The following is a 26,112-nucleotide window of genomic DNA, read 5'->3' as shown; positions in this document are numbered from 1 at the left end:
AGATGACAGGAAACAGGCTTCGTGCTAACTGGATATTGGAAAAGGGCCAATGTGAATATTTTTAACTGCGAGATCATCAATATTCATGTGTCTGATGTACTGCGCTATGAGTGACATTGATGTACAGATTCGGCTCAGAAGAATCTTCCAAATGCTTCCTGTTAACCAGCCTTTGTTATTGAAACCTTTTAATTAGGGAATCTGGAGCGAATCGCTAAAAAAGACAAAAGCGGGATATGTTCAGTTTCATCATGCCATCTTATGCCATCTGGAGGGAATGTGTACCGCTGGTGTAGATGGGTTATATAAGTGTGCGGTGTACCTTATAAAAGGGAGCTCCGATTATATAGGAACTAAGAATTAAAAGTTGCAATACCACTAGTGACCAGCAGTGGGCAATAAAAGTAGGAAAGCATGTGTATAGCATATAGAGGAGCTTACAAGGAGCAGAATTCCAGCAAGTCCTAAGGTCAGCGTCCTCAGGAAAACATGGGGAATAGAAAACTGTTCTTCTAGTGCCACCTACAGGCAGATACCCTGTAAGGCAGTGTTCAACCCATTACGGACTGCTACAAGAAATTAAAAGAAATTAGACACAGAGTCACCCTGCCGGCCATGGCTGATAGCATCCAGTGTAAAGGCACGATACGGATTGTGTCCGGTGATAGGACCCCTATCAGCCATGGCGGCAGGTTACGCCTCAGGATGCTGATCATCTAAGGCCACAATAGGCAGCCTGCACACGTTGCGGATTACACGTCTTTTTCTGCGCATATTCTAATGTTGAAAAACCGCAATGTAAGGATGCATACACCCGACCGTATGTATTTTGCGGTCCACAAAGAATGTTGTCTGTGTTGTTTCTTTTTTGTGGACCTATTGGAACAATGCCTACTGTTGTCTGGAATACGTTCTACCTTTTTTTTTTTTGCGGAACGGACATATGGATGCGGACAGAACATGGTTTTCTGTCTGCATTTTTTGCGTTCCTATTGAAATGAACGGATCCTCATCCGACCCGCAAAAAATGCAGATCGGATGCGGAGCAAAAATACGGTCATGTGAATGGGGCCTAAGGGTACTTTCACACTAGCGTTTTTCTTTTCCGGCGCTGATTTCCGTCCTAGGGGCTCAATACCAGAAAAGAACTGATCAGTTTTATCCTAATGCATTCTAAATGGAGAGCAATCCGTTCAGGATGTCTTCAGTTCAGTCTTTTTGACTGATCAGGCTTTTCAGAAAACCGTAGCATGTTGTATTTTTAATCCAAATCCAAAAATCCGGAACACTTTGACTGAACGCCGGATCCGGCCTTTTTCCCTTTGACTTGCATTAACGCCGTGTGTTCCGTCAAAACGGATCCGGCTTTTGCATGTTAAACCCGAAAAATGAGAAAAAAAAAGTTAAAGTCCATAAATGGCGGATCCGTTTTTTCCAATGCATTTTTTCATTGTGATCAAATGTAATCAGTTTTCACACGTTTTTCCGGATCCGGCAGGCAGTTCCGCTGACGGAATTGAACGCCGGATTCAAACAACGCTAGTGTAAAAGTAGCCTAATACGGTACCAGTAAAGTGAATGACATCAGAAAATCTTATGTATTCTGCGTGTTTTTTTTGTTTTTTTTACTGTGTGGATTTTGAAATCTGCAGCATGTCAATTCTTAGTGCAATTTCTTTTTTCTGTGGATTCCTCCCTTTTCAATGCAGATGGTGAGATCTAAGAAAATCTGCATCAAATCTGCAACGCAGGCTGTTTTTGGTGAGGATCTGGTGCGGAAACACAGAAATCTGCACTAAATTCGCTTAGTGTATCGTTGGCTGAACCCGCAAAGATCTGCAGCTCCCAATAATGAGAATTGGACGAACTGGAATTTTTGGCCCCAATCCCAGGCCGAATGATCGTTTGGTTGACAGCTACTGTTCCTCCCTTGCCCCCTAGCTCCTCCCTTGCCCATATGTTTGCCTTCAGATGCGCCAACCATTCTGGCATAGTATGGGATGCCCCTGCTTCTGTCCTAGCAGCAAAAAAAAAAAAAAAGTGAACCGCATATATTATATTGCACCCACGCCATGCCCGTCATACAGCCGGTGCCAGCTTGTCAATATGATGTACTGCATGCCATCTATAGAACATACGCCCCCCCCCCCCCCCCCCAATACTGCTGTCATATCCAATGCAGTGAAGAAAAGTGTTTGTTATTTTTTTAAACCAAAACCACACAAATTAGTATTAATGCTCCATGAAAATGATTCTACATTTTCCACACCAGCACTTGGATCTGAATGCTTTTGTAACTGCATGTAATGAATCGCTTAAAGGGGCTTTCCGGAAGTTTTTTATTGATGACCTATTTATTTATTTTATGCACTTATATAGAGCTGACGTATTCCGCAGCGCTTTACAGACCTTATCATCACACTGTCCCCAATGGGGCTCACAATCTAAGGTCCCTATCAGTATGTCTTTGGAGTGTGGAGGAAACCGGAGGAAACCCAGGGAGAACGTACAAACTCCATGCAGATGTTGTCCTTGGTTGGATTCAAACCTAGGACCTCGGCACTGCAAGGTACCAGTGCTAACCACTGAGCCACCGTGCTCAGGATAGGTCTGACACCTGGCACCCCCGCCAATAAGCTGGGGTTCTGATCAGAGATAGTTATCTCCCACTGTCTAACCCCTCAAATGCTGCGGTCACTATTGACAGTGGCATATGAGAGGTTAAATGACCAGTCATCGCTGATCCCAGTCACTGTAGGTGGGTGTCTGGTATATTTTACAGCCAGTACCTGCCATGTATGAAGTGAGCTCAGTGTGTGTGCCTGCTCCCTACATCCCGCTTGCACGCTAATGCCGTACATGTACGCCATTATACGTTAAAGGGATTTTCCGGGATTTTAATATTGATGACCTATCCTCAGGATAGGTCATCAATATCAGACTGGCGGGGGTCCAACACCCGTCACCCCTGCCAATCAGCTGGTTGAAGAGAGGGCCACGCTCTGTGTGAGCGCAGCCTTCCCTTCATGGTTTACCTGCTCGCCGTCGCCATCGGTGTGGTCAGCAGGTGTAATTACAAGAAGCTGTTCCAGTCACTTCTATGGGACGTCTCCTTCCTATTCAAGTGTCAACCTTAAAGGAGTTATCCAAGGTCATAAACAGCCCCCCGATATGCTGGGCCCCTCACACGGAATATACTTACCCCGCTCCCCCGCTGCTGCTTCTCCCTGTACACGGATGAAAATATCCAGTGTCGGGGGGGAGCAGCCAATGGCAGATGAGGACGACGGGGGATGCTAGGGAGGCTTGTCCCCGCCCCCGCCTGCCATTGGCTGCCCCATTCCCCGCCCCGACACTGGAAGTTTTCATCCGTGTACAGGGAGAAGCAGCAGCGGCGGTGCAGGGACCAGGAGCACCGCGGGGAGTGGGGTAAGTATATTCCCTCTGAGGGGCCCGGCGCATGGGGGGCTGTTTATGACCTTGGATAACACCTTTAGGAAAATCTAGCAGAGCAATTGAAGCAATAAATGAGAAGATCTCTGGATCCATGTGAGGTCCAGGGCTGGTTCCAGCTTTGTTAGAAAGAGGTTGTCATGTCCTATATGATGTCTGATTCTCATTTTTTACATTAGTCATTGGATAACCCCTTTAAGGATAAATGCTGCAAATACTGCCTTTTAAACAAAGCCATATGGCCCTGGGGGCTGCCCCGCGGCATCTGCAGACCATGAGAGCCTTTCCATAGTACTTCATAAATTATTCTGCATACCAGAATCCAGCACAAGGCAGGGATTCAAGCGCTTCACATGTCTGTAATGGAAACTCTGACAGATCCCTCTCATGGATCGGAGGCCGACAGCCCTTTCATAATGAGACAGGAACTAACCCAGTGCTGCCCAGTAACGGAGTCCATTTCCAGTAATCTCTCCGCGCACAAACTCCCCTTCGTAGTAGCTTCCATCTCTAAGTAAAAGCTTCCCGTGACCTGCAATAAAAGGGATAAGTGCAAGTCATCACCGCCTGTAATGACTGTGTATTATGTACGTTATAAACTATTGATTACACCACATCTATAGGTTTTCCACTAGTACACGTAGGGTAAAAGAGACTTCCAAAAAGGGGTGCGCCTGTCGTGCCCCCCGTTAAAGGGGTTTTCTTACTTCAGCAAATGGCATTTATCATGTAGAGAAAGTTAATACAAGGCACTTACTAATGTATAGTGATTGTCCATATTGCCTCCTTTGCTGGCTGGATTCATTTTTCCATCACATTATGCACTGCTTGCATCCAGGGATTACGACCACCTTACCATCCAGCAGCAGCGGTCGTGCTTGCACACTATAGGAAATGGCGCAGGTCTCCCTGGTGGCCAGGACCACGGGAGTGAGCATTGGCACAAATGCGCAGCACGCAGCAGCTCTCTCTGGATTGCAGCGGTGGTCTCGTAAACCCTGGATAGGAGGAAGCAGCGCAGATATGAGGTGGCCGCCAGAAAAGTCGGCACCTTTTCCTATAGTGTGCAAGCACGACCACCGCTGCTGGATTTCAGGGTGGTCGTAATCCCTGGGTATAAGCAGTGAATAATGTAATGGAAACATGAATCAAGCCAGCAAAGGAAGCAATATGGACAATCACAATACATTAGTAAGTGCCTTATTCTAAAGCGGTTCTCCTGAGGCTAGGTCATCAATATTAAAAGCCCAGAGAACCTCTTTAACTTTATCTACATGATAAATGCCATTTGCTGAAGTGAGACAACCCCTTTAAGTGCCTGTTAGCAGCAGCCTCTGTGTGTTTTGTATTGGGGGGGGTTCTCTATTGGTCGAGATGTGGTCTCTGCTTTGTAACAGCAGGTCCTACTGGAGGGTGTTCATTAACTTCTTCCAGGAAATGTTGGAGATACTTATATGCATTCTAGTCCTGGAGGCCAGACAGCACCATCCAAAGCTGGATCATGGCATATATGGAGAATTTTTTTTTTATAGTAATGTGCCAAGAGGGGGCACTTTGTGTACAGTGACTTCTTCAGTAGCAGTGCCTCTCCACTACAAGTGATGGACACAGCAATGCAGCCAAGTCCCAATGTCTGGAGACCCTTCTGCTGACCTCTACAACTACCAGAAGCCTACGGCTGTCAGGACTGTGCGGAGAGCTTTAGCTTCTTAATGGCTGGAGACCACTGCCCCACTAATATACTTCTTAGCTTTAAATTTTCACCGCCTACTGCCTGCGCCTGTGCGATCTAATACCTCCTGAGGGCAACAGCGATAAGAAGACGTCACTGGGCTCGGCGCATGCCCAGTGACACTTTTGAGGCTGTTGCCCTCAGGAGCTATTGGATCGCACAGGCGCAGGCAGTAGGCGGTAGGCGGCACTGGGCCTGCACGAGATTTCCAGCGGACGAAATGAAGATGCTTGGGCTCTAAATTAAGGCGGGCTGGGCACTGCAGGGGGCGTTACTGGGCTCAAAGGATGATGAATAACGCCCCTCTGGGCACCTTCGAGGTTCATTTGCATAATAAATAAAAAAAGCTTTTTCACAAAATGAAACCATGAAGAGAAGAAAGAAGACCACTGCTGGAGATAGGGTATTTTATTAAACATGGCAATGGTGACAGCTTAATAAGGTCAAACCAGGTTACAGATTCCCTTTGAAGGGGTTTTCCAAGATTTTGATACTGATCACCTATCCTCAAGATAGGTCACCAATATCAGATCGGAGGGGGTCGGACACCCAGGACCCCCTGCTGATCCCGGTGAGCTTACACACAGACTACCAAGTACAGGGCCGTCCACTGGACAGCGGCTATATGTGGTATCGCAGCTCAGGCCCATTCACTTGACTGGGACTGGGAAGCAGCTAGGCCACGTGACCAATGAATGTGACGTCACTGGCCTAGGAAGAGCCAGTAGTTGGACCCTGACTTGATATTGATGGCCTATCCTGAAGATAGGTCATCAATATCAAAATCCCAGAAAACCCCTTTCAATTGTGCAGATGTCAGTTTACTCCATCTCAACCAGCCTTAAAGAAGGAGGACTTGTCCCCTCTCCTGACTTGTCTGTCTTAGTAACTACTGGTATTCTGGAGCATCTATTCTTATGACTCTATGCTGTGCCATTCCTTTATTAGTCCTGCTAGAAGATATTATTTCATTGAAATAAAGGTCCAACTGGGTGCTACCAGTTGGGCGGGTGTCCCTGCACAGTCTGACATTATCCAACCAGTGCTCCCAGTGTCAGACTGAGCAGGGACATATCCCCAACTGATAACCCCCCGTTGGACCTTTATTGCAAACAGCAGGTATTTCATTCATAAACTTTAAGTGGGAATAATAAAGGAATGGCACATAGAGTCATAATAATAGATGCTCCAGAATACCAGTAGTTTCTAAGACAGACATGTCAGGAGAGGTCCTCTTTAATATCTCTATCCGGACATCTCCATGTGTGCTGAACGGGACCAGAGCCGTCTTCATCAGACTGACCTGGTGCCGGATACATTATGGTGAATGTAGACAATATATTATACACTGAAGAATCATATAAGGGGTAACGTATCAAACTGGTGTGAAGTAGAACCGGCTTACTTGCCCACAGCAACCAATCAGATTCCTCCTTTCATTTTCCAAAGGAGCTGTTCAAAATGAAAGGAGGAATCTGATTGGTTGCTATGGGCATCTAAGCCAGTTCTACTGTACACCAGTTTGATAAGTTACCCCCATAGTTTATAGTACCATAGTTATGTATCTGAGCATTAGACAGCAGATAAAGTGATCCCTCCAGTTCAAGAAAAAAAAAAGTTACATCAACTGGGGGACACTTACCTGGTGACCCCCTTTTCATCTTTTCAGCTCCGGATCTTCCAATACCCAGGCTCCTCTTCTGCCATCAAAGATGGCGGCACCACTTCTCAGACCACCTGATGCTTCCTGTGTGTTTGGTAGTCCGTGTCACTTCGTGCTGCCCCTGGATTGGCCAGCTCTGCTCACATGAACAGTGTTGACCAATCCAGGAGCAGGCTGGATGAGCAGGAAGTGTCCTCGGCTACCGATGCACAGTATACATCAGGTAGTCTGAGAAGTGGTGCCGCCTGGGATGTCAGAAGAGGGGCCCAAGAATTAGCAGATTTGCAACTAAAAAGATGAAAAGAAGGTCACCAAGTAAATATTCCTCTCTATTCCCTAGTAAAAGAGGACTTCCGCCAATCAGCCGTTAGAAGAGGCTGGGCGCTCCTCTCAGCCCCTCGCCCTTTTCCTAGGCCAGTGACGTCAAGTTCATCGGTCACATGACCTACATGCAGCTCAGACCCATTCAAGCGAAAGAGCTGCAATACCAACTACAGCCACTGCAATGGATGGCGCTGTGCCTAGTGTGCTGTGAGAAGGCAGCGATGCTCACCGCAGCCCTTCTGCCTCTTCAAACAGCTGATCGGAAGGGGTGCCAGGAGTAAGACCCCCACCATCCTGAGGATAGGTCATCAAGGAAAACCCCTTTTTGTTTCTGTTGAACTGAAGGGTTGCTTTAAATAGAAAATTTCAGCTTACCATGTTTTTTACCATCTTTCCATTCACCCTCATAGCGGAAAAATGAATTTGCATAAACGTATATTCCGTAACCTAAAATAAAACAGAATGACCATGTTATCACCAAACAATCTGAGCCGCTATGTAACCAACCTCCCACCAGTTAGGCTACTTTCACACTAGCGGCAGGACGGATCTGACAGGCTGTTCACCCTGTCGGATCCGTCCTGCCGCTATCTCGCCGTGCCACCGGACCGCCGCTCCGTCCCCATTGACTATAATAGGGACGGGGGTGGAGCTCCGGCGCAGCACGGCAGTTAGTGGTGCGAGGCCGCCGGACTAAAAAGGACATGCAGGACTTTTAGTCCGGCGGCCTTTCGCAGTCCACTGCCGTGCTGCGCCGGAGCGCCGCCCCCGTCCCCATTATAGTCAATGGGGAAGGAGCTGCGGCCCGGCGGCACGGCGAAATAGCGGCAGGGCGGATCCAACAGGGTGAACAGCCTGTCGGATCCGTCCTGCCGCTAGTGTGAAAGTAGCCTTATGATACTCTCACACAGGACGGATAAGCTTCAGATTTAAAGAAACCTCATCCACATGGTGCGAAAAAAAACTGCAGCAGAGACTGACCCGAGGAGTGAAATTCAAGTCTGCAACATGTGTGTCAGTTTTTTCCACGCCAGGGTGCAATACGTTTTAATTAATATTTTTAACCCGCGAGAAAAAAAAAAAAGGAAGATTTAAAAACAACGGGGGTCATTTATTAACCTGAAATATACCTATATTAGGCATGTTTCAGGAGCAGATTGCGGCGCAACTAACCGGATTCAGTCCGAATGCTATACGTTCACTTCACGCATCGCACCTGCACAGAAAACTTGCTCATGTGAAAGAGGCTTTAGAGTATGCTAATGCTGCGCACATGCAGAACTTCCCCTTTGTTTTCAATAGGTTAAACCAAGTAACACTTTTTTTCTGTGTGCAGTTTGAAAAACTGGTCAGTGAAAAAAGAGGCACTCTCTCCATTCTTGATGTGGATTCCGCTGCTAGAATTTTAATCGAAAATGAGCAGGAAAGAAAGTCCCCGCTACAACTGCAAAAAAATAAATAAAAAAAATGATACAGATTCCACATAACTTTTTTACAGCGCTGAAAATACTCTGTATGAACATACCCCTAAACACACAAAGAGGCGCTCATGTACAGGGTAAGGTCCATGCACATACTCAGGACGCAGAGTCCCTACAGATACTTATTGCTGCCATATTGCGCCTCCTTGAGAGACCGAATTTTCTAAATGCTTCATATGGCATCTGATGGGAATTGGTACATTTTTTTTCTCAATTAAAACCCTAATGGGAAAAAATCTTACCTGCCTCTATTAAAAATTGGAGGTGCATGGAAGTACAGAATGGACATATTGTGGTCAATGAACAGCGAGCTGGAAGCAGAAGGTCCTGTACTCCGCGGAGTGTCTGTGCTCGGGCTCAGCTGCTGAAGGCCAGCCTGTAAACTACACAGCGTACCGAGGGGCGGTTGTCCAAAACAGGTCATCAGTGGGGGCGTAGGGTGCCGGTCCCCCACCGATCTGATAACCATGACAAACCCTGAGGATACGTCAAGTCCTAGAGAACCTCTTTAACTATTTTTACAATGTAGACATACGGGTTGGTTAAGGCGAGGGGGATATGATTCTGAAAGCTTCTTTTTTTTTACCTTTAGAAATAACATATAAAGTCAATAGACAGAGTTATTCCCTTTGTCTGTGGGTTGAAGTCCTTAGTGTAGTAAAATTCCTCGCCTACATCAGAAGGGTCAATGGCCCTCAGTCATAAATAGAGTATAATAAAAGGTAAGTACCAGGATTGCGTTCCATGCCCTTTAACGGGATAGACCTTAGTTCAGGTCATCAATATTTGACTGGTGGGGGTCTTACTTCTGACTCCCCTGCCATTCAGTTGTTTGAAGGGGCAGCGGCATTGGGATGAGACCTCTTCATTGTATACTAAGCACAGCGCCATACATTGTATAGTGGTAATGCTTGGTACTGCGGCTCATTCCCATTTCATTGAATGGGACGGAGCCGCACGCACAACAGCGATGTAACGGACGGATGCGACTAGTGATGAGCTAAGCGAGCTTCGGATGTTAGAGCTGAAGTCTCTTCGTTCAAAACTTAGGATTAATACTGTACCGAGTATGAAAATGTATAGGCTCCAATAAGCCAAAGTTAGATATTCGCGAAGTCGCTCGCGACTTAGTTGAATAACTTCGGTAGTTGATTTTTTAAGTGGAAAACCACTATAAAACCGAAGCTATTCAGCGAATAACTAACTTCGGCTCATCGGAGCCCATACATTTTCTCCGTACAGTACTATTCCGAAGTTTTGAGCGAAGCTACTTCGGATGTAACATCCGAAACTCACTTCGCTCTTCACTAGATGTGACGTCACAGGCCTAGGAAGAGACGGCAGTGCTCGCGGAGTGCCCCAGCCCCTTCCAACAGGACAGATCATCAGTACTGCAGTATCCTGGGGATGTCCCATTTAACAAAACATGACATCACCGCTATTCATTTCTTGCAGGGCGGCTCCCAGTAGGAGGTTATATCGGATAACTAACCCGGGTAACCCAATTTAGTATAAATAATGAAATGACCACATCCAGTCCGTTAATAAAGTACGGCTGCCTCGGGACGATGACATTCCTTTGTTATCCCACTGCCAGGAATCCATGAAGGGGCAGCTTGCACGGTTCCCATAAATGACATTAGTTCCATATTAAGCAGTGGGTAGTGTGTTTCCAACCAAATGTCAATGTCAGCGGCTGCCAAGACAAAGATGGGCTGTTTGCATCACGCTGTCTTAAAAGGTTCTGCTCTGTTTTCGGTCGGTGTATCGGATGGCGGCACATTACAATGCGGGATGAAGTCAGCCTCTGTAAGCAGGTACTAAAGGACGACGTGCTCCCTGAGTCATCACTATTGCTCTTGGACGGAGCTGAAACGGTGCGACAGCTGCTGCAGAAAGTTTAGCTTGGCCCAATCCTCTTAATGTTCTCATCGTTTAGTTCTACATCACACGCTCGGGGTACACGGCAGAGCACTGCGCCGATAACAAAGCACCGCAAATTACTCGCCTTCCTTAGGCCTGTTTCACACTTGCGTTGTGGCTTTCCGGGTTTTGAGATCTGGCAGAGGATCTCAAAACCGGGCCAAAACGGATTTGTCCCCATTCATTGTCACTGGGAACAAAACTGACCAGGATGCATTCCGTTCCGTTTTGTTGCGTTTTTTGACACAAAACCGCTGCAAGCTGCGAAACGGAATAAACCAGATCCAACATGAAAATGAATGATGCCAGATCCGTTTTTTGTTAGCGTTAGCACCGCCGCTGCTGCTTCTCCCCGTGCGTGGATGAAAATATCCGGTGTCGGGGGGGGGGGGGGAGCAACCAATGGTCGGCGAGGAAGAGCCTCCCTAGTGTCACCTGCGAGGCTAGGGAGGCTTATCCCGGTCCCCGTCTGCCATTGGCTGCTCCCCCCCCTCCCCCCTATACCGGATGTTTTTATCCACGCATGGGGAGAAGCAGCAGCGGCAGTGCAAGGACCAGGAGCGGCGCAGGAAGCCAGGTAAGTATACTCATTGTGAGGGGCCCGGGCATGGGGGGATGGGGCGCATTTAGTAGTTTTGGATAAGCCCTTTAATTCTAGTTTTGAGGTCCTCTGCCGGATCTCGAAACCAGAAAGACACAACGCAAGTGTGAAATAGGCCTCACACAATGATGATAGGTCACTTTTCCTGCCACTATATTAAACTATAAACTAGCAATGCAGTTCCATAGGTCTGTGCCTTTTGCCGGTATCTTCCTGGTGGTACTGGTGGACTTTAAAAGGGTTTTCCAGGAGTAAAATACAGATGACCTATCCACAGGATGTGATTAAGCCATAATTCTGCCATGATTAAGAGTGTGCGAAACGCGTAGGTCTTGCTTATGATTTAACTTTTTTCGTCTTCCATGATTTGATAAAGTTTTATGCTGGACTGGAGCTGGAACCCTGCACGTTATTTTCTGGACTTCAGCAGGTGGCTGGCCCAGAGGCTTGCAGTTGTGCATAAACCTACTATTCAGCCACCATTAACCAGAGCTCACAAGCGGAAACGGTTGCAGTGGCCCAGACATACATGAAGACCCATTTGCAAACAGTCTTGTTTACTGATGAGTACTGTGCAACCCTGGATGGTCCAGATGGATGGAGTAGTGGATGACCACCATGTCCCAACAAGGCTGCGACATCGGCAAGGAGGTGGCGGAGTAAGGGCAGAGAGCTGGTAGGCCCTTTTAGGATCCCTGAAGGTGTGAAAATGACCTCGGCAAAGTATATATAGAGTTTCTGACTGACCACATTCTTCTCTGGTACAAAAAGAAGAACCGTGCCCTCCACAGCAAATGCACCATCTGATGCTGCAAAGAATACCTGAGTCATTGGCTGCTATGGACATAAAAGGAGAGAAACTCACGGTGCGGCCACCAACCTCAACCCTTTGGAGCATCCTCAAGCAAAAGATCTATGAGGGTGGGAGGCAGTCCACATCAAAACAGCAGCTCTGGGAGGCTATTCTGACATCCTGTGTGAACATGGAACTTGGCCTCTTAAGGGTACTTTCACACTTGCGTTTTTCTTTTCCGGCTTAGGGCTCTTTCACACCTGCGTTCTTGTCTTCCGGCATAGAGTTCCGTCGTCGGGGCTCTATGCCGGAAGAATCCTGATCAGGATTATCCCCATGCATTCTGAATGGAGTGAAATCCGTTCAGGATGCATCAGGATGTCTTCAGTTCCGGAACGGAACGTTTTTTGGCCGGAGAAAATACCGCAGCATGCTGCGCTTTTTGCTCCGGCCAAAAATCCTGAAGACTTGCCGCAAGGCCGGATCCGGAATGAATGCTCATTGAAAGGCATTGATCCGGATCCGGCCTTAAGCTAAACGTCGTTTCGGCGCATTGCCGGATCCGACGTTTAGCTTTTTCTGAATGGTTACCATGGCTGCCGGGACGCTAAAGTCCTGGCAGCCATGGTAAAGTGTAGCGGGGAGCAGCATACTTACCGTCCGTGCGGCTCCCGGGGTGCTCCAGAGTGACGTCAGGGCGCCCCAAGCGCATGGATCACGTGATCGCATGGCATGTCATCCATGCGCATGGGGCGCTCTGACGTCACTCTGGAGCGCCCCGGGAGCCGCACGGACTGTAAGTATACTGCTCCCCACTACTACTATGGCAACCAGGACTTTAATAGCGTCCTGGCTGCCATAGTAACACTGAAAGCATTTTGAAGACGGATCCGTCTTCAAATGCTTTCAGTACACTTGCGTTTTTCCGGATCCGGTGTGTAATTCCGGCAAGTAGAGTACACGCCGGATCCGGACAACGCAAGTGTGAAAGAGGCCATAGAGTTCCGTCACAGGGGCTCTATACCGGAAAAGAACTGATCAGTTTTATCCCCATGCATTCTGAATGGAGAGTAATCCGTTCAGTTTGCATCAGGATGTCTTCAGTTCAGTCGTTTTGACTGATCAGGCAAAAGCATGTTACGGTTTTCTCTCCGGCGAAAAAAACTGAAGACTTGCCTGAACGCCGGATCCGGTATTTTTTCCCATAGGAATGTATTAGCGCCGGATCCGGCATTCAGAATACCGGATCCGTCGTTCCAGCATGCGCATGCGCAGATCGGTAAAAATGAGAAAAAATGTACAAGACGGATCCGTCGGTCCGCATGACAAGAGGAGAGACGGATCCGTCCTTGCAATGCATTTGTGGGATGGATCTGCAACCGGATCCGTCTCACAAATGCTTTCAGTCAGCGGCGGATCGGCGGATCCGGCGGGCAGTTCCGACGACGGAACTGCCCGCTGGATCACACTGCCGCAAGTGTGAAAGTAGCCAAAGATGTTTTTCGTTGAAATAGCTTTTGATTTCAGTGAATGCTGCAAAGTCAACAAATGACCATTTTCAGTTTTTTACAACCTATAACATTTTTTGATAATCTGTTGTGCACAATCATTTGGAACAATGCATTTTGAGTTTTTTTAATTTGTGAAAAAAAAGCACTATTATCAATAAAATTTGATTTACGCTCTAACGGTTAACGACTGTCATTTGCATAGAAAAAAACACAATGCAACAGCACTCTGCAATAATGCCATAGTAGTAGAAAATATTCTGGTGCTAATGCTACGCTTATTTTGTAAATTTGAGATTCTTGGCAAATACATTTTGTACAAAATTATTTGGGCCCGTCCGCCAAACGTCAAGGCGATCTCTGTAAGACAGGAACCTAACACTAAATACTACCTGTTATGTGGCCACCATAAAATTCAGGGAGTGCTGGGTCCACTCTGCTTTTTATCATTTTTGGTGCCAAAATGGCCTCCATTAAATCCAGGGAATGCAGGTACCAACATGCATGCTGAGCCCACTCTATACCTCACCTGGTGCCAAAAGGCTTCCAGTGAGTGCAGGAAGAGCACGCTACAGCTTTAGGCCTCCTTCACACGACCGTATGGCTTTTTCAGTATTTTGCAGTCTGCAAAAAACGGATCCACAAAAAATATGGATGATATCCGTGTGCATTCCGTTTTTTGCGTAACGGAACATCTAGCCCCTAATAGAACAGTACTATCCTTGTCCGGACGTGTGCCATCTTTGAACAGAATGGAAATATGGAAACGGAAGGCATACGGAGTACCTTCCGTTTTTCTTGCGGATCCATTGAAATGAATGGTTCCGTATATTGAACACAAAAGGCCGGAGGCCTTATACTTACACTAATTAAAATCAGCCTATGGGGCAGACAGGCTGGTCAGGGGTGCAAGACTAAATGGAGTCAGCCACAACTCCAGTACAAACTGCTAAGAAAAAGGGGGTCAGTCAGCAGATCCCAATGTGCAGGTGCACGTTGCCATGGCTAGAAACACAAAGAAAAAAAACCAGAATGCGGCAGCACTCTGCAAAGCAGATAAAGTACAATAATGCCATAGTAATAGAAAATGTTCTGGTGCTAATGCTACGCTTATTTTGTAAATTCTTGACAAATACATTGCATAGGCCATTTAGGAAAATCAGAGAAAAATATAATTTGCATAATAATTTGGAACGAGGTGTATCCCTTGTGTTCCAATATCAAGATCTCTGCTTCCTGACACTCAATGAGAACATACTTGACATTGACTTCTATCTCAATAAGTGGAACCGTTGCTCACTCCGACCACCATATTTGCCAATGTATTCATGCCAGACAACTTCCATAAATACACTGATAAATCTCAGGGGTGTAGCTAGAAGTCGAAGGGCCTCACAGCAAATTTTTGCATGCCCTCCCCCGATCTGTGCGGCGCATTGCACAGACCTGTCACTTACCAGTAGGAGGAGCTCCGGCCGGCCACAGACAGCGCAGGTAAGTATAAGCTAAGTAACCATGGCAGCCAGAACTGCAGCAGCGTCCTGGCTGCCATGGTAACCGATCGGAGCCCCAGCGATAACTGGGACTCCGATCGGAAATGCTGCTCCGCTGCCACCAATGATGGGGGGGGGTCAGTTGTTAGCCTGTGGCCACTGCCACCAATGCTTTTAATACTGGGGAGAGGGGGGGGGGGGTCGCACTGGCCACCAATGCTAATACTGGGGGGAGGGCCCGCACTGGCCACCAATGCTTAATACTGGGGAGGGAGGGGGGGGGCCGCACTGGCCACCAATGCTAATACTAGGGAGGGGTGGCCGCACTGGCCACCAATGCTAATACTAGGGAGGGGTGGCCGCACTGGCCACCAATGCTAATACTGGGGAAGGAGGGAGCGGGGTGGCCGCACTGGCCACTAATGCTTTTAATACTGGGGAGGGAGGGGGGTCTGGCCCCTGCTGCCTGGCAGCACCCGATCAGGGGGCTGTGATCCGCACAATTAACCCCTCAGGTGCAGCACCTGAGGGGTTAATTGTGCGGATCACAGCCCCCTGTAAGAGATCGGGTGCTGCCAGGCAGCAGGGGGCAGTCATGTACACAGTTCTTAGTATATTCTAACTTGAAGCGTCCCCATCACCATGGGAACGCCTCTGTGTTAGAATATACTGTCGGATCTGAGTTTTCACGATCTTGAAAACTCAGATCTGAAAAAGCTGTTATGCAGACGGATCCGCACCGAACGCAAGTGTGAAAGTAGCCTTATGCAGTTACAGTTGACTGAAATGGGAGCTGTAATAATCTGTTTGCACTGATCTCATGAAAATGCAGTGTTTTCAGGTCGGGCCCTTAGCAGTCGAAGTGGTCGGCCTCCATTGAAGGTACGCTACTGTCTTTGCATCACTAACAATGTTTGACAGGAAACACAGGTTTGTTTGTTTTTTATTCAATTTATCAAGAACACGACTGTATCAATTTCCAAAAAAGGGAACATTCCACGAAAAGTAGATCTTGCCTTCAAACGTATTTCAGGGTAAAATGCCTGCGTGTATTAGTATCAGCATTTATCACAAGGAAAAATAACGTAGTATTGCGGTGAGTCTGCTCCGAGCCAGGTCATAGCCATTACGGCGAAATCTGTTGCTATGGCTTTAACTGTACACAGTAACAGGTACGAAATAGACGGAGGCAGGAATCGCATTAACGGTCCCTGAGGATGCAATTAACTCACAACCGTTTGCATCTACAAACTGCAGTAATCCGTGCCATTGTGTGGAAGTCACGAAATACAGACATCAAATGGCCGCTCTGTGACAGGCATCTGACTTCGGAGTAGGAATCCTACCAATAGTCCAGAAAAATCTGAGCACGCTCTCTCTGATGCTGGATTATCAAGCTCTTACTGCCTAAGGCCTCATGCACGCGCCCATAGCCCTTTTTACGGTCGTAAATTGCACATCCGCAAAACACAGCCGCATGCGTTCCGCATTTTGCGGATTGCTAAGTCATGCCCTCTATTAGAACTGCCTATACTGCTTGCAAAATGTTTTATTTTTTTTTGCGGGGATGCAGAACGGACATACGGCTAGCATATCATGTCCGCATCTTTTGCGGCTCTGACGAAATGCAGGCCAAAACCACGGTCGTGAGCATGAAGCCGCAGACGTGTGCTGTCTCCACCGACCGCTCACATATCCATTGACTTAAATGTGTGTATTCCCACATCAGGGGTTTTCACATCACAGAAGCACGGCCTATCGGTGTCCGTGATAATGGATCCCATGCACACATTATTGTCTATGGATCTGTGAAAACCACAGCCACAAGACAGGTGGCATCCATGTTTGGTCCGTAGTTTTCATGGACCATTGATAGATGCTCTGGAAATTCATTTCCAGTGGAATATGGTTAATACGTATCGAGAAAAACGCGGACCAAACACAGATTCTTCACAGATGAACCACTGACCATCTTATCACAGATGTCATCACGGACATGTAAAAGAGGCCTACCGCATCAAACACTATTTTACCACAATGGAAGGATAATTACTGGTGTATATTATCCGCTATGCAAGGGAATTGGAGCTGGACCATTATCTTTACAGGAAGTCTGTCAGCAGTATTAACCATGCTAAACTGCTGACAACACTAGGTAGGGGCTGGGGAGACCAAGACAAACATACCTTTTGTGAAAGTTTTATTATCAGGTATAGTGTGAATATGAAGTTTTATTCTGCCAGATTCTGCAAGTGCACACAAGGTGGGGCTTCACTATGAAGCCCCTCCCCTCTGCTGAGTGACATCTGCAGTGGTCTCCTGGTTGGATGCTACAGCTGTCACTCAGAGCAGAGGGGAGGAGCTGTGAAAAGTTCCATGGAGAGAGTAGAGAATACCTCCAGGGATGCTCTACCTCCTGTGCACTTCAAGGGGTTGTCCAGGATATATTTTGAAAAGGTTGATAAGGATTTAAAGAACAAAACATAACTCCCCCACCTCCAAAAAACAAAACAAAAAAACTTTCCACATTTATCTCTGTCGTATTCCAATCCTAAATTGGATATGTACCATAATAGATCAGTCCCTGCGGCACCAGGAAGTGGATGGGTCCCGTGACTGCTGCAACCAATCGTAGGCTTCAGCCGTTCCATTGGCTTGAACGTTACGTCACTGCTGTGAGGTATTGTCCAAGCTGATGTCATGGGCAGTGATGGCCAGTTCGCCGTGTTTGCCCGCGAACACATGCGATCTGCCATCTTAACTGACAAGTCTGGCGAGGCACAGGTAAGTCCTTACCTGTGCGCGAGCCGGTCTGAAATGAAATGCAGTCTCCGGGAGCCGGCAGTTCCGAGAACGGCCTCCGGTATCATTGTGCTTGATTGGCCAGCAAACTCGTCTGACCCTATAGGCCAGACATGCTCAACCTGCGGCCCTTCAGCTGTTGTAAAACTACAACTCCCACAATGCCCTGCTGTAGGCTGTTCGGGCATGCTGGGAGTTGTAGTTTTGCAACAGCTGGAGGGCCGCAGGTTGAGCATGCCTATAGGGAATCTAGAGGAAGATGAGAGGCACCAGACCCAACAATACAGATGAGCTGAAGGCTGCTATTAAAGCAACCTGGGCTTCCATAACACCTCAGCAGTGCCGCAGGCTGATCGCCTCAACGCCACGCCGCATTGATGCAGTAATTCATGCAGAAGGAGCCCCGACCAAGTATTGAGTCCATAGACTTTTCAGCAGGCCAACATTTCTGTATAAAAATCATTTTTTATTGGTCTTATATAATATTCTAATTTTCTGAGATCCTGACTTTTGGGTTTTCATTAGAAAGAAATGCTGACTCTGTGTGTAGTGTAATGTGTCTGTAGAATGTATGAGGGGCACTTTTTGAATTGAATTACTGAAATAAATTCACTTTTCAATGATTTTCTAATTTATTGAGTTGCAGCATGGAGGCTCAGTGGTTAGCAGCGCTGGGGTCCTAGTTTCGAATCCGACCAAGGACAACATCTGCATGCAGTGTGTATGTTCTCCGGTTTCCTCCCACACTCCAAATACATACTGATAGGGACTTTAGATTGTGAGCTCCAATGGGGACAATGTGATGTCTGCGCTGTGGACTATAGTAGCGCTATATAAGTGCATAAAAGAAATAAATGCAGCTGTAACTACTGCAGACGTCCAGTAATAGTAATTTCGGAGCTGGGAAAAGGGGCTTGATCTCTAAGTAGATGCCTTTTACCTTTTGAATCAATGGCCGACTGAGATCCCAGATTTCACATAGTGGGAATATGCTTTTCATAATGGATTTATTCTTTAGATACCGGTTCCCATCCGTAAGTGGTCAATGTGCCATCAGTAAGGCTTCCCAGATCAAACCTGATGACTGCCTCCCCTACTTTGCTCCATCAAGGGTATGGTCACATAGTACGATGGCGCTGTGGCAGACCATGCCCGCCGATTTCCTATGTGGTCATTGACTGAAGTGGGTGGGCATGACTTGCTGGATAGTCATAGGATTCTCTGTCATTTTTATTTTATCATTTACACACTCAGGCCTTGTTCGCATTTCCGTTTTTCACTGATGTGTGCTGTCCGCATTGAAGTCTATGGGTCCGTGAAAATTACTGACACACATCCGTGTGGTGTCCGTTTTTCACTGAAGACTAATAGGTGATTCTTTGGAAATTAATTTTCAGCTGAGCAACGTCAGTGAATTACGGATGACACACTGATGGAAAAAACGGATAGACAGGGACGAACCATCAGTAATGGCCAGTTCGCAGTGTTCGCCAGCGAACACATGCGGGCTGCATCTTGACTCACAAGTCCGGCGATGCACAGGTAAGCCCTTACTTGTGCCTGTGCCGGGAGCCGGTGTGAAACAAATGTGGTCCCCGGGAGCAGGCAGTTCCGAGAACAGCCCAATGAAGGCCCCCGGCGGCTGTTCTCGTAACTGCCTGCTCCCAGTGACCGCATTTGATTTCAGACCGGCTTGCGGCACAGCCACAGGTAAGGGCTTACCTGTGCATCGCCGGATGGGCGAGTCAAGATGGCAGCCCGCATGTGTTCGCAGGTGAACTGGCCATCACTGCCAACAACAGATCCTTCACGGACATCTTCACGGATGAAACACGCTTTTTTTTTTCATGGACATGACACGGACGCGGAAATGTGAACGAGGCCTCACAGTACTCAATCAGGGGAGACAGCGTCAGACTGTGTAGACGCGCCCCCTAATGATAACGCCCAATCATACATTTCCAGGAAGAATAACAGAGGAATGGCACTGCCCAGAGTTTGCCAGGTAGTACATGCCCAATAAATCCCTACTATCGCCATGTAGTGCACTTCCAGACATTTAATACCACACCTTTCTGGCCGTGGACCTCCTTCTTATCGCCAAGAAATAAACGGTTTTATTCTTGAGGCAAATGTTCTGTAGAGTAGAGTGCCCTGAGGGCAAGTGCTCCTGGGAATATTGCCCCACGTCACCTGCTTGTCCTTGACTGACATTCCCACTAATCTCCAACATGACCGTATGCAGCCATACTCATCTGCTCCCCGTCACCCGTTTCTGACTCCTTTGGTCCACCGCTGTCCTCGCCGCACTCCAGTCCTTGCTTGAACACTTCTGGCATTGACATGAGCCAAATGTGAGGCTGCAGCCAATACTGGGCGCAGCGGTGATCGGCTCCCCTTATGTCACGACAAATGGTCACGTGACGCAAAGGGATCCGGTCATCTCAGCGGACAGGGATTGGCTGTGGCGATGTCAAACCGGATGTTTTCAGCAAGGGAGCCCAGAGGAGCATTGCAGGCCTGGAGAAGAAGGAGCGGGGATCCAGCACCAGGAAGCCACGTGGGACAGTTGACAAAACCCCCCTATTCTTGCACAACCCCTCACTGACTGACTCCAATGCTCAGCCGTGCAGATGCTGGATCTTCTAGTTCTTCGTTCCCTCACATGAAGATATCTCAGAGATAGTGATTCTCTGGAGTTCGGGCCTAGTCTTCTGAGGAGTCAGCACATGTAGCTCTTCTCTTCCTCAGCTAACACTAGACTCACACACTAGGGGCAGACCTAAGTCCAACTCCTAGCCACCTACAAGGGCAGAGTCTGGATTATTAACCCTAAACTATCCATACAAAACTATGCAGGTTGCAATACATCAGAACATTAACAGTACCCTCTCCCGGGGGTACAGCGGCAGCAGCACTCGTGACCTCTGCAACCATGCTGGAAGTTTACAAGCAGGGACGGCAGCATGGCAAACGCTGCAGTGGACTGAAGTAGCCGGAGCCAAACAGTGGGGACAGGTCAGATGGGGAATGGAGGGGCAAAAAGGTCTTAAAAAGCTGGAGAACCCCCTTTCAAATGTCTGGGAGCTCACAACATGGTGACAGTAATAGTATGTATAGTAATGGGGCATACAGTACCTGATAGACTCCAAGAAAATTACACGGGGAATACAAGTATTTACTAGGACAGACATGTCAGGAGCAGTGATAGATCCTCTTTAACCCTTTAAGCCTTAGCCGTGGGGGATTCTGCTATTTTAAATAGGCTGATCGCATACATCTTACCCTTCAGATGCGGTGGTCAAATGTGACCACGACATCTGCACAGTCAGGAACAGGAAGTCGCGCGCTTCCGGTCCGGTAACAGCCTTCCCCGGCTGAGATCGGGGAACCTGTTACCTTGAGCTAATTGACCGAAGCTTCAAGCAGGCTTCAGAGTCAATTAGATGTATATATCAATACAGTAAATAAATGGTAGTGGGGTACTCTCTATAAGTAAAGGGATCTTTATTGAATATAGTAATAAAATTGGCAATAGATGTCACAGTAATAGTATAAAAGGTCAGCAGTAATAGGTAGTGATGTTAAACTCAATAGCGTATTAAAACCTAAAACAATAACATCGAGCATAAATATACAGATCCCAATATACAAATAACTTTAAAAAGCAATGAAGTGGGATGTCCGATCATAGAGGTAATAATAATCGTGAAGAGTAGTTGGTCATAGAGATTCGATAATATTATTCGATGCAAGTTTTTTCGATTAAAAAATATTCGGTAATAAGAATTTGCTGAAAAAATGGAAGAAATAATCGATCTCTGCCGAATAATCAGGATAGACGCCGACTCATGACCAGTTCTCAACACACATTCATTGTAATAACCAAGATTCAAAGCATATATGGAAGTCGGTAGTGTATGAAACAATGGTCCGCCTGCTCATACGGACAGCGGCGTCCCGCTGTATTTGTCCATTTGAAATGAAGCGATCGCCTTCCAGACAAATACAGCGGGACGCCGCTGTCCGTATGAGCAGGCGGACCATTGTTTCATACACTACCGACTTCCATATATGCTTTGAATCTTGGTTATTACAATGAATGTGTGTTGAGAACTGGTCATGAGTCGGCGTCTATCCTGATTATTCGGCAGAGATCGATTATTTCTTCCATTTTTTCAGGCAAATTCTTATTACCGAATATTTTTTAATCGAAAAAACTTGCATCGAATAATATTATCGAATCTCTATGACCAACTACTCTTCACGATTATTATTACCTCTATGATCGGACATCCCACTTCATTGCTTTTTAAAGTTATTTGTATATTGGGATCTGTATATTTATGCTCGATGTTATTGTTTTAGGTTTTAATACGCTATTGAGTTTAACATCACTACCTATTACTGCTGACCTTTTATACTATTACTGTGACATCTATTGCCAATTTTATTACTATATTCAATAAAGATCCCTTTACTTATAGAGAGTACCCCACTACCATTTATTTATTATACTTACTTTTATCAGACTGGGTGCTGTCTGTCAGTGGGAGCGCCTCTGCTGGATCTCCCCCCACTCTAGTGCGACATTACCCTGTATTAATATATCAATACAGGCCACTAGGTGGCAGCCTTGTATTGATATAGTGCAAATAAAGTCTTCAATGATGGCTATTTAGCCATCACTAAATACTGTGGGCAATCGAATGATTGCCAGTTATTGTCACCCAAGGTGACGTAAAAAAATAAAAAGTTTTTACAAATATATATATATATATATATATATATATATATATATATCTATAGACACATACACACACTAATACGGTGTTGGACCCCCTTTTGCCTTCAGAACTGCCTTAATTCTACGTGGCATTGATTCAACAAGGTGCTGATAGCATTCTTTAGAAATGTTGGCCCATATTGATAGGATAGCATCCAGGGCACGAAGCTCAATTGGGTTGAGATCTGGTGACTGTGGGGGCCATTTTAGTACAGTGAACTCATTGTCATGTTCAAGAAACCAATTTGAAATGATTCGAGCTTTGTGACATGGTGTATTATCCTGCTGGAAGTAGCCATCAGAGGATGGGTACATGGTGGTCATGAAGGGATGGACATGGTCAGAAACAATGCTCAGGTAGCCCGTGGCATTTAAATGATGGCCAATTGGCACTAAGGGGCCTAAAGTGTGCCCAGAAAACTTCCCCCACACCATTACACCACCAGCCTGCACAGTGGTAACAAGGCATGATGGATACATGTTCTCATTCTGTTTATGCCAAATTCGGACTCTACCATTTGAATGTCTCAACAGAAATCGAGACTCATCAGACCAGGCAACATTTTTCCAGTCTTCAACAGTCCAATTTTGGTGAGCTCGTGCAAAATGTAGCCTCTTTTTGCTATTTGTAGTGGAGATGAGTGGTACCCGGTGGGGTCTTCTGCTGTTGTAGCCCACCTTTCTTTCCCATTCTGACATTCAGTTTGGAGTTCAGGAGATTGTCTTGACCAGGACCACAACCCTACATGCATTGAAGCAACTGCATGTGATTGGTTGACTAGATAATCGCATTAATGAGAAATAGAACAGGTGTTCCTAATAATTCTTTAGGTGAGTGTATACACACAAGTGTGGTATCGTTGGAACCGTACTGACCTGGAGAATGAAGATAACAGGTCAATTTTACCGCTTAATGTTCAGTGTAAAAAAAATAAAAACCTTTATCAGAATTGTGTTTTTTCCCAAATTCTACCCTATTTGGAATTTTTCTTTCCGCTCCCTACTACATGGTTTGCAACCGTTAATGGTGCCATTAGAAAGTACAACTTTTCCCGCAAAAAATAAGCCCTCCTAAGGCTATGTGAATGGAAAATTAAAAAAGTTAGGCCTATGGGAAGGCGGGGAGTGAAAAACGAAAACGCAAAAATTGAAAATCTCAGGGTCCTTACGGGGTTAAGTACACTGCCATGTATTGTGTAGGAGTTTAGAGGCGTCACCGTGAAGTTTTTCATACTAGTTATTATAACTCATACCAATTGTGGTTGTTTTAGCTCATTCCATTTTCCCATCACTTCTATCTGTTTCCCCAATTGCATTCATTGTGACCGCACTGCCCTCCATAGGATAGCCGGCGCCGCCATCTTTCTGCTGATCATGTTTTAGATACTGATGACTTATCCTCTGCTGGGGTCATCCACATCCGACAACTGAAATGAATGGGAGTGGATCGGCCAATACACGCACCATCTTCCAGTCCAAGCTCTGGCGCCTGTAGTAAACGTCAGATCAGGGCCCGCGCCGCGTGTCAGACCCCAACCAATCTGATATTGATAACCTAACCTGAGGACAGGTCATCAATATCTAAAAGGTGGACAAGCCCTTTAAGGGGAGACTGGATTATCGTCATCTGCTGCATCCAACCTTCCCATCAGTCATTCCAGTGAAGTCAATGTAAAGGTTTTATAGGTATAATAAAATGATATTTTCTATTAGAACTGCCCTTTGTGATTTCCACAAACTTTTGCACCCAAAAATATTTGCATTAAAAAAAAGAGCATCCCGCGTGACACCTGCTTCTGAACATCCTGCGACATTTTTCAGCCCCATGCACAGGAATCCTCGAAAAGCCAGCAATCACCATTCATGAAGGCGAAGTCGGTCCCACCGGATCCGCTACTGGCGGTCACACTAATCCCCGCTCCATTAGCCGCACGTTATTTCTTACCGTGTCTGAGCTGTTTCTTCACATCACCCAAGTAGTGCTGAGAAGCTCGGGCCACTTTCCTGGAGGCTGCCATCTTGCGTCCAAATGTTTACATGGCAACCAATCGCAACGGGAGGTGGTATGTTGCTAAGGGGCGGGGCTACGGTCACAGCGCTCATCCAATCAAAGTCGTGCACCTGTCACGTCCGCCAGCGTAGGAGAACGGTACGCATGCGCATTGTTTAGGATGAAGCGCACCCAGATGCTGTTAACTCTTGCAGTGCTGGACTGTAGTAGATTGTGGGTATGAATGAAGGCGCGAGAATCTTAAAATCACAATGGGTTAAACGTCCTCTACCTCTTTGCATTGCCAGTATGTGATCAGTAGGGATATGGCCGCAAGAACCCCCATCATCCGGCATGACAGGTCCTCCTAGTTTTGTATGAAGCCCTTAGCAGGGCTGCCATAGAGGTGCATGGACATCAGCAAGGTGTCTTTTGTTCTCAACCTAGGGGTCGCGACCCCTTTGGGGGTCGATCGGCCCTTTCCGGGGGTCGCCTGAGGCTTCCTATTAGGGCTGCACGATTGTAGCGTTACATTACCCTACTTCGTGAGATTTCCCTACCTCCTGACTTCCCGTCGCACTGCTATTGATGTGAGGAGGCGTTCCTCAGTTTTGACGATCTGTGCATGTGCAAACCGACAGTTTATGGAAAATCCCAGCGGAGTTCAGCTTCACACCGGGACACTGCGCATGCGCCGGCCGGAGTTAGCCGCGCTTGCGCACTGGGCTGTAATATTTCCCTACTAAGGCTCTCCTGCGCATGCGCAGTGTCCTGGTGTAAAGCTGAACTCCGCTGAGATTTTCCATAAACTGTCGGTTTGCGCATGCGCAGATCGTCAAAACTCAGGAACGCCTCCTCACGTCATTAGCAGTGCGACAGGAAGTCAGGAGGTAGGGAAATCTCACGAGGTAGGGTAATGTAACACTACAAATAGGAGAGAGATTGTTTCACACAGGAGTAACACACTTTACACGCAAAGACAGTTATGTGCGCAGTTTAGGACACATGAGGGGACACATAGGGCCATGAGGGGGACCAGCATAGGATGCTATATGTCTTATGCTGGCCCCCCTCATGGCCCTATGTGTCATAGCACACATCCCCTATAACAGCGTACTCCACAGATCCACCCCATAAGTGTCCTCCACAGATCCCCCATAACAGCGCCCTCCACAGATCCCCCATAACAGCGTCCTCCACAGATCCCCCATAACAGCATCCTCCACAGATCCCCCTTAACAGCGCCCTCCACAGATCCCCCATAACAGCGCCCTCCACAGATCCCCCATAACAGCGTCCTTCACAGATCCCCCTTAACAGCGCCCTCCACAGATCCCCCATAACAGCGCCCTCCACAGATCCCCTATATAACAGCGTCCTCCACAGATCTTCCACAACACAGCGCCCTCCACAGATCCCCCATAACAGCGCCCTCCACAGATCCCCCTTAACAGCGCCCTCCACAGATCCCCCATAACAGCGCCCTCCACAGATCCCCCATAACAGCGCCCTCCACAGATCCCCCATATAACAGCGTCCTCCACAGATCCCCCATATAACAGC

At 47.0% G+C, this 26,112-nt stretch overlaps 1 protein-coding gene across 1 annotated transcript in view; it reads right to left on the bottom strand.

Annotated features, from left to right (window-relative positions):
• The window catches only part of MORN1 (MORN repeat containing 1), a 436,773-nt gene extending 411,727 nt beyond the window's left edge, over nucleotides 1-25,046 (bottom strand). The window contains exons 1-3 of the mRNA XM_044281850.1: nucleotides 24,505-25,046; nucleotides 7,548-7,619; nucleotides 3,887-3,985 (exon numbers count right to left, since the gene is read on the bottom strand). Of these exons, the coding sequence (XP_044137785.1) occupies nucleotides 3,887-3,985; nucleotides 7,548-7,619; nucleotides 24,505-24,577 (244 nt within the window). The 5' untranslated portion in view covers nucleotides 24,578-25,046. The remainder of the gene's footprint in view (nucleotides 1-3,886; nucleotides 3,986-7,547; nucleotides 7,620-24,504) is intronic.
• Nucleotides 25,047-26,112: the final 1,066 nt, after the last annotated feature.

The sequence above is a fragment of the Bufo gargarizans genome, chromosome 2, assembly GCF_014858855.1.
Source record: "Bufo gargarizans isolate SCDJY-AF-19 chromosome 2, ASM1485885v1, whole genome shotgun sequence".
Classification (NCBI taxonomy): domain Eukaryota; kingdom Metazoa; phylum Chordata; class Amphibia; order Anura; family Bufonidae; genus Bufo; species Bufo gargarizans.
This window is presented reverse-complemented; position numbering and strand designations above follow the sequence as displayed.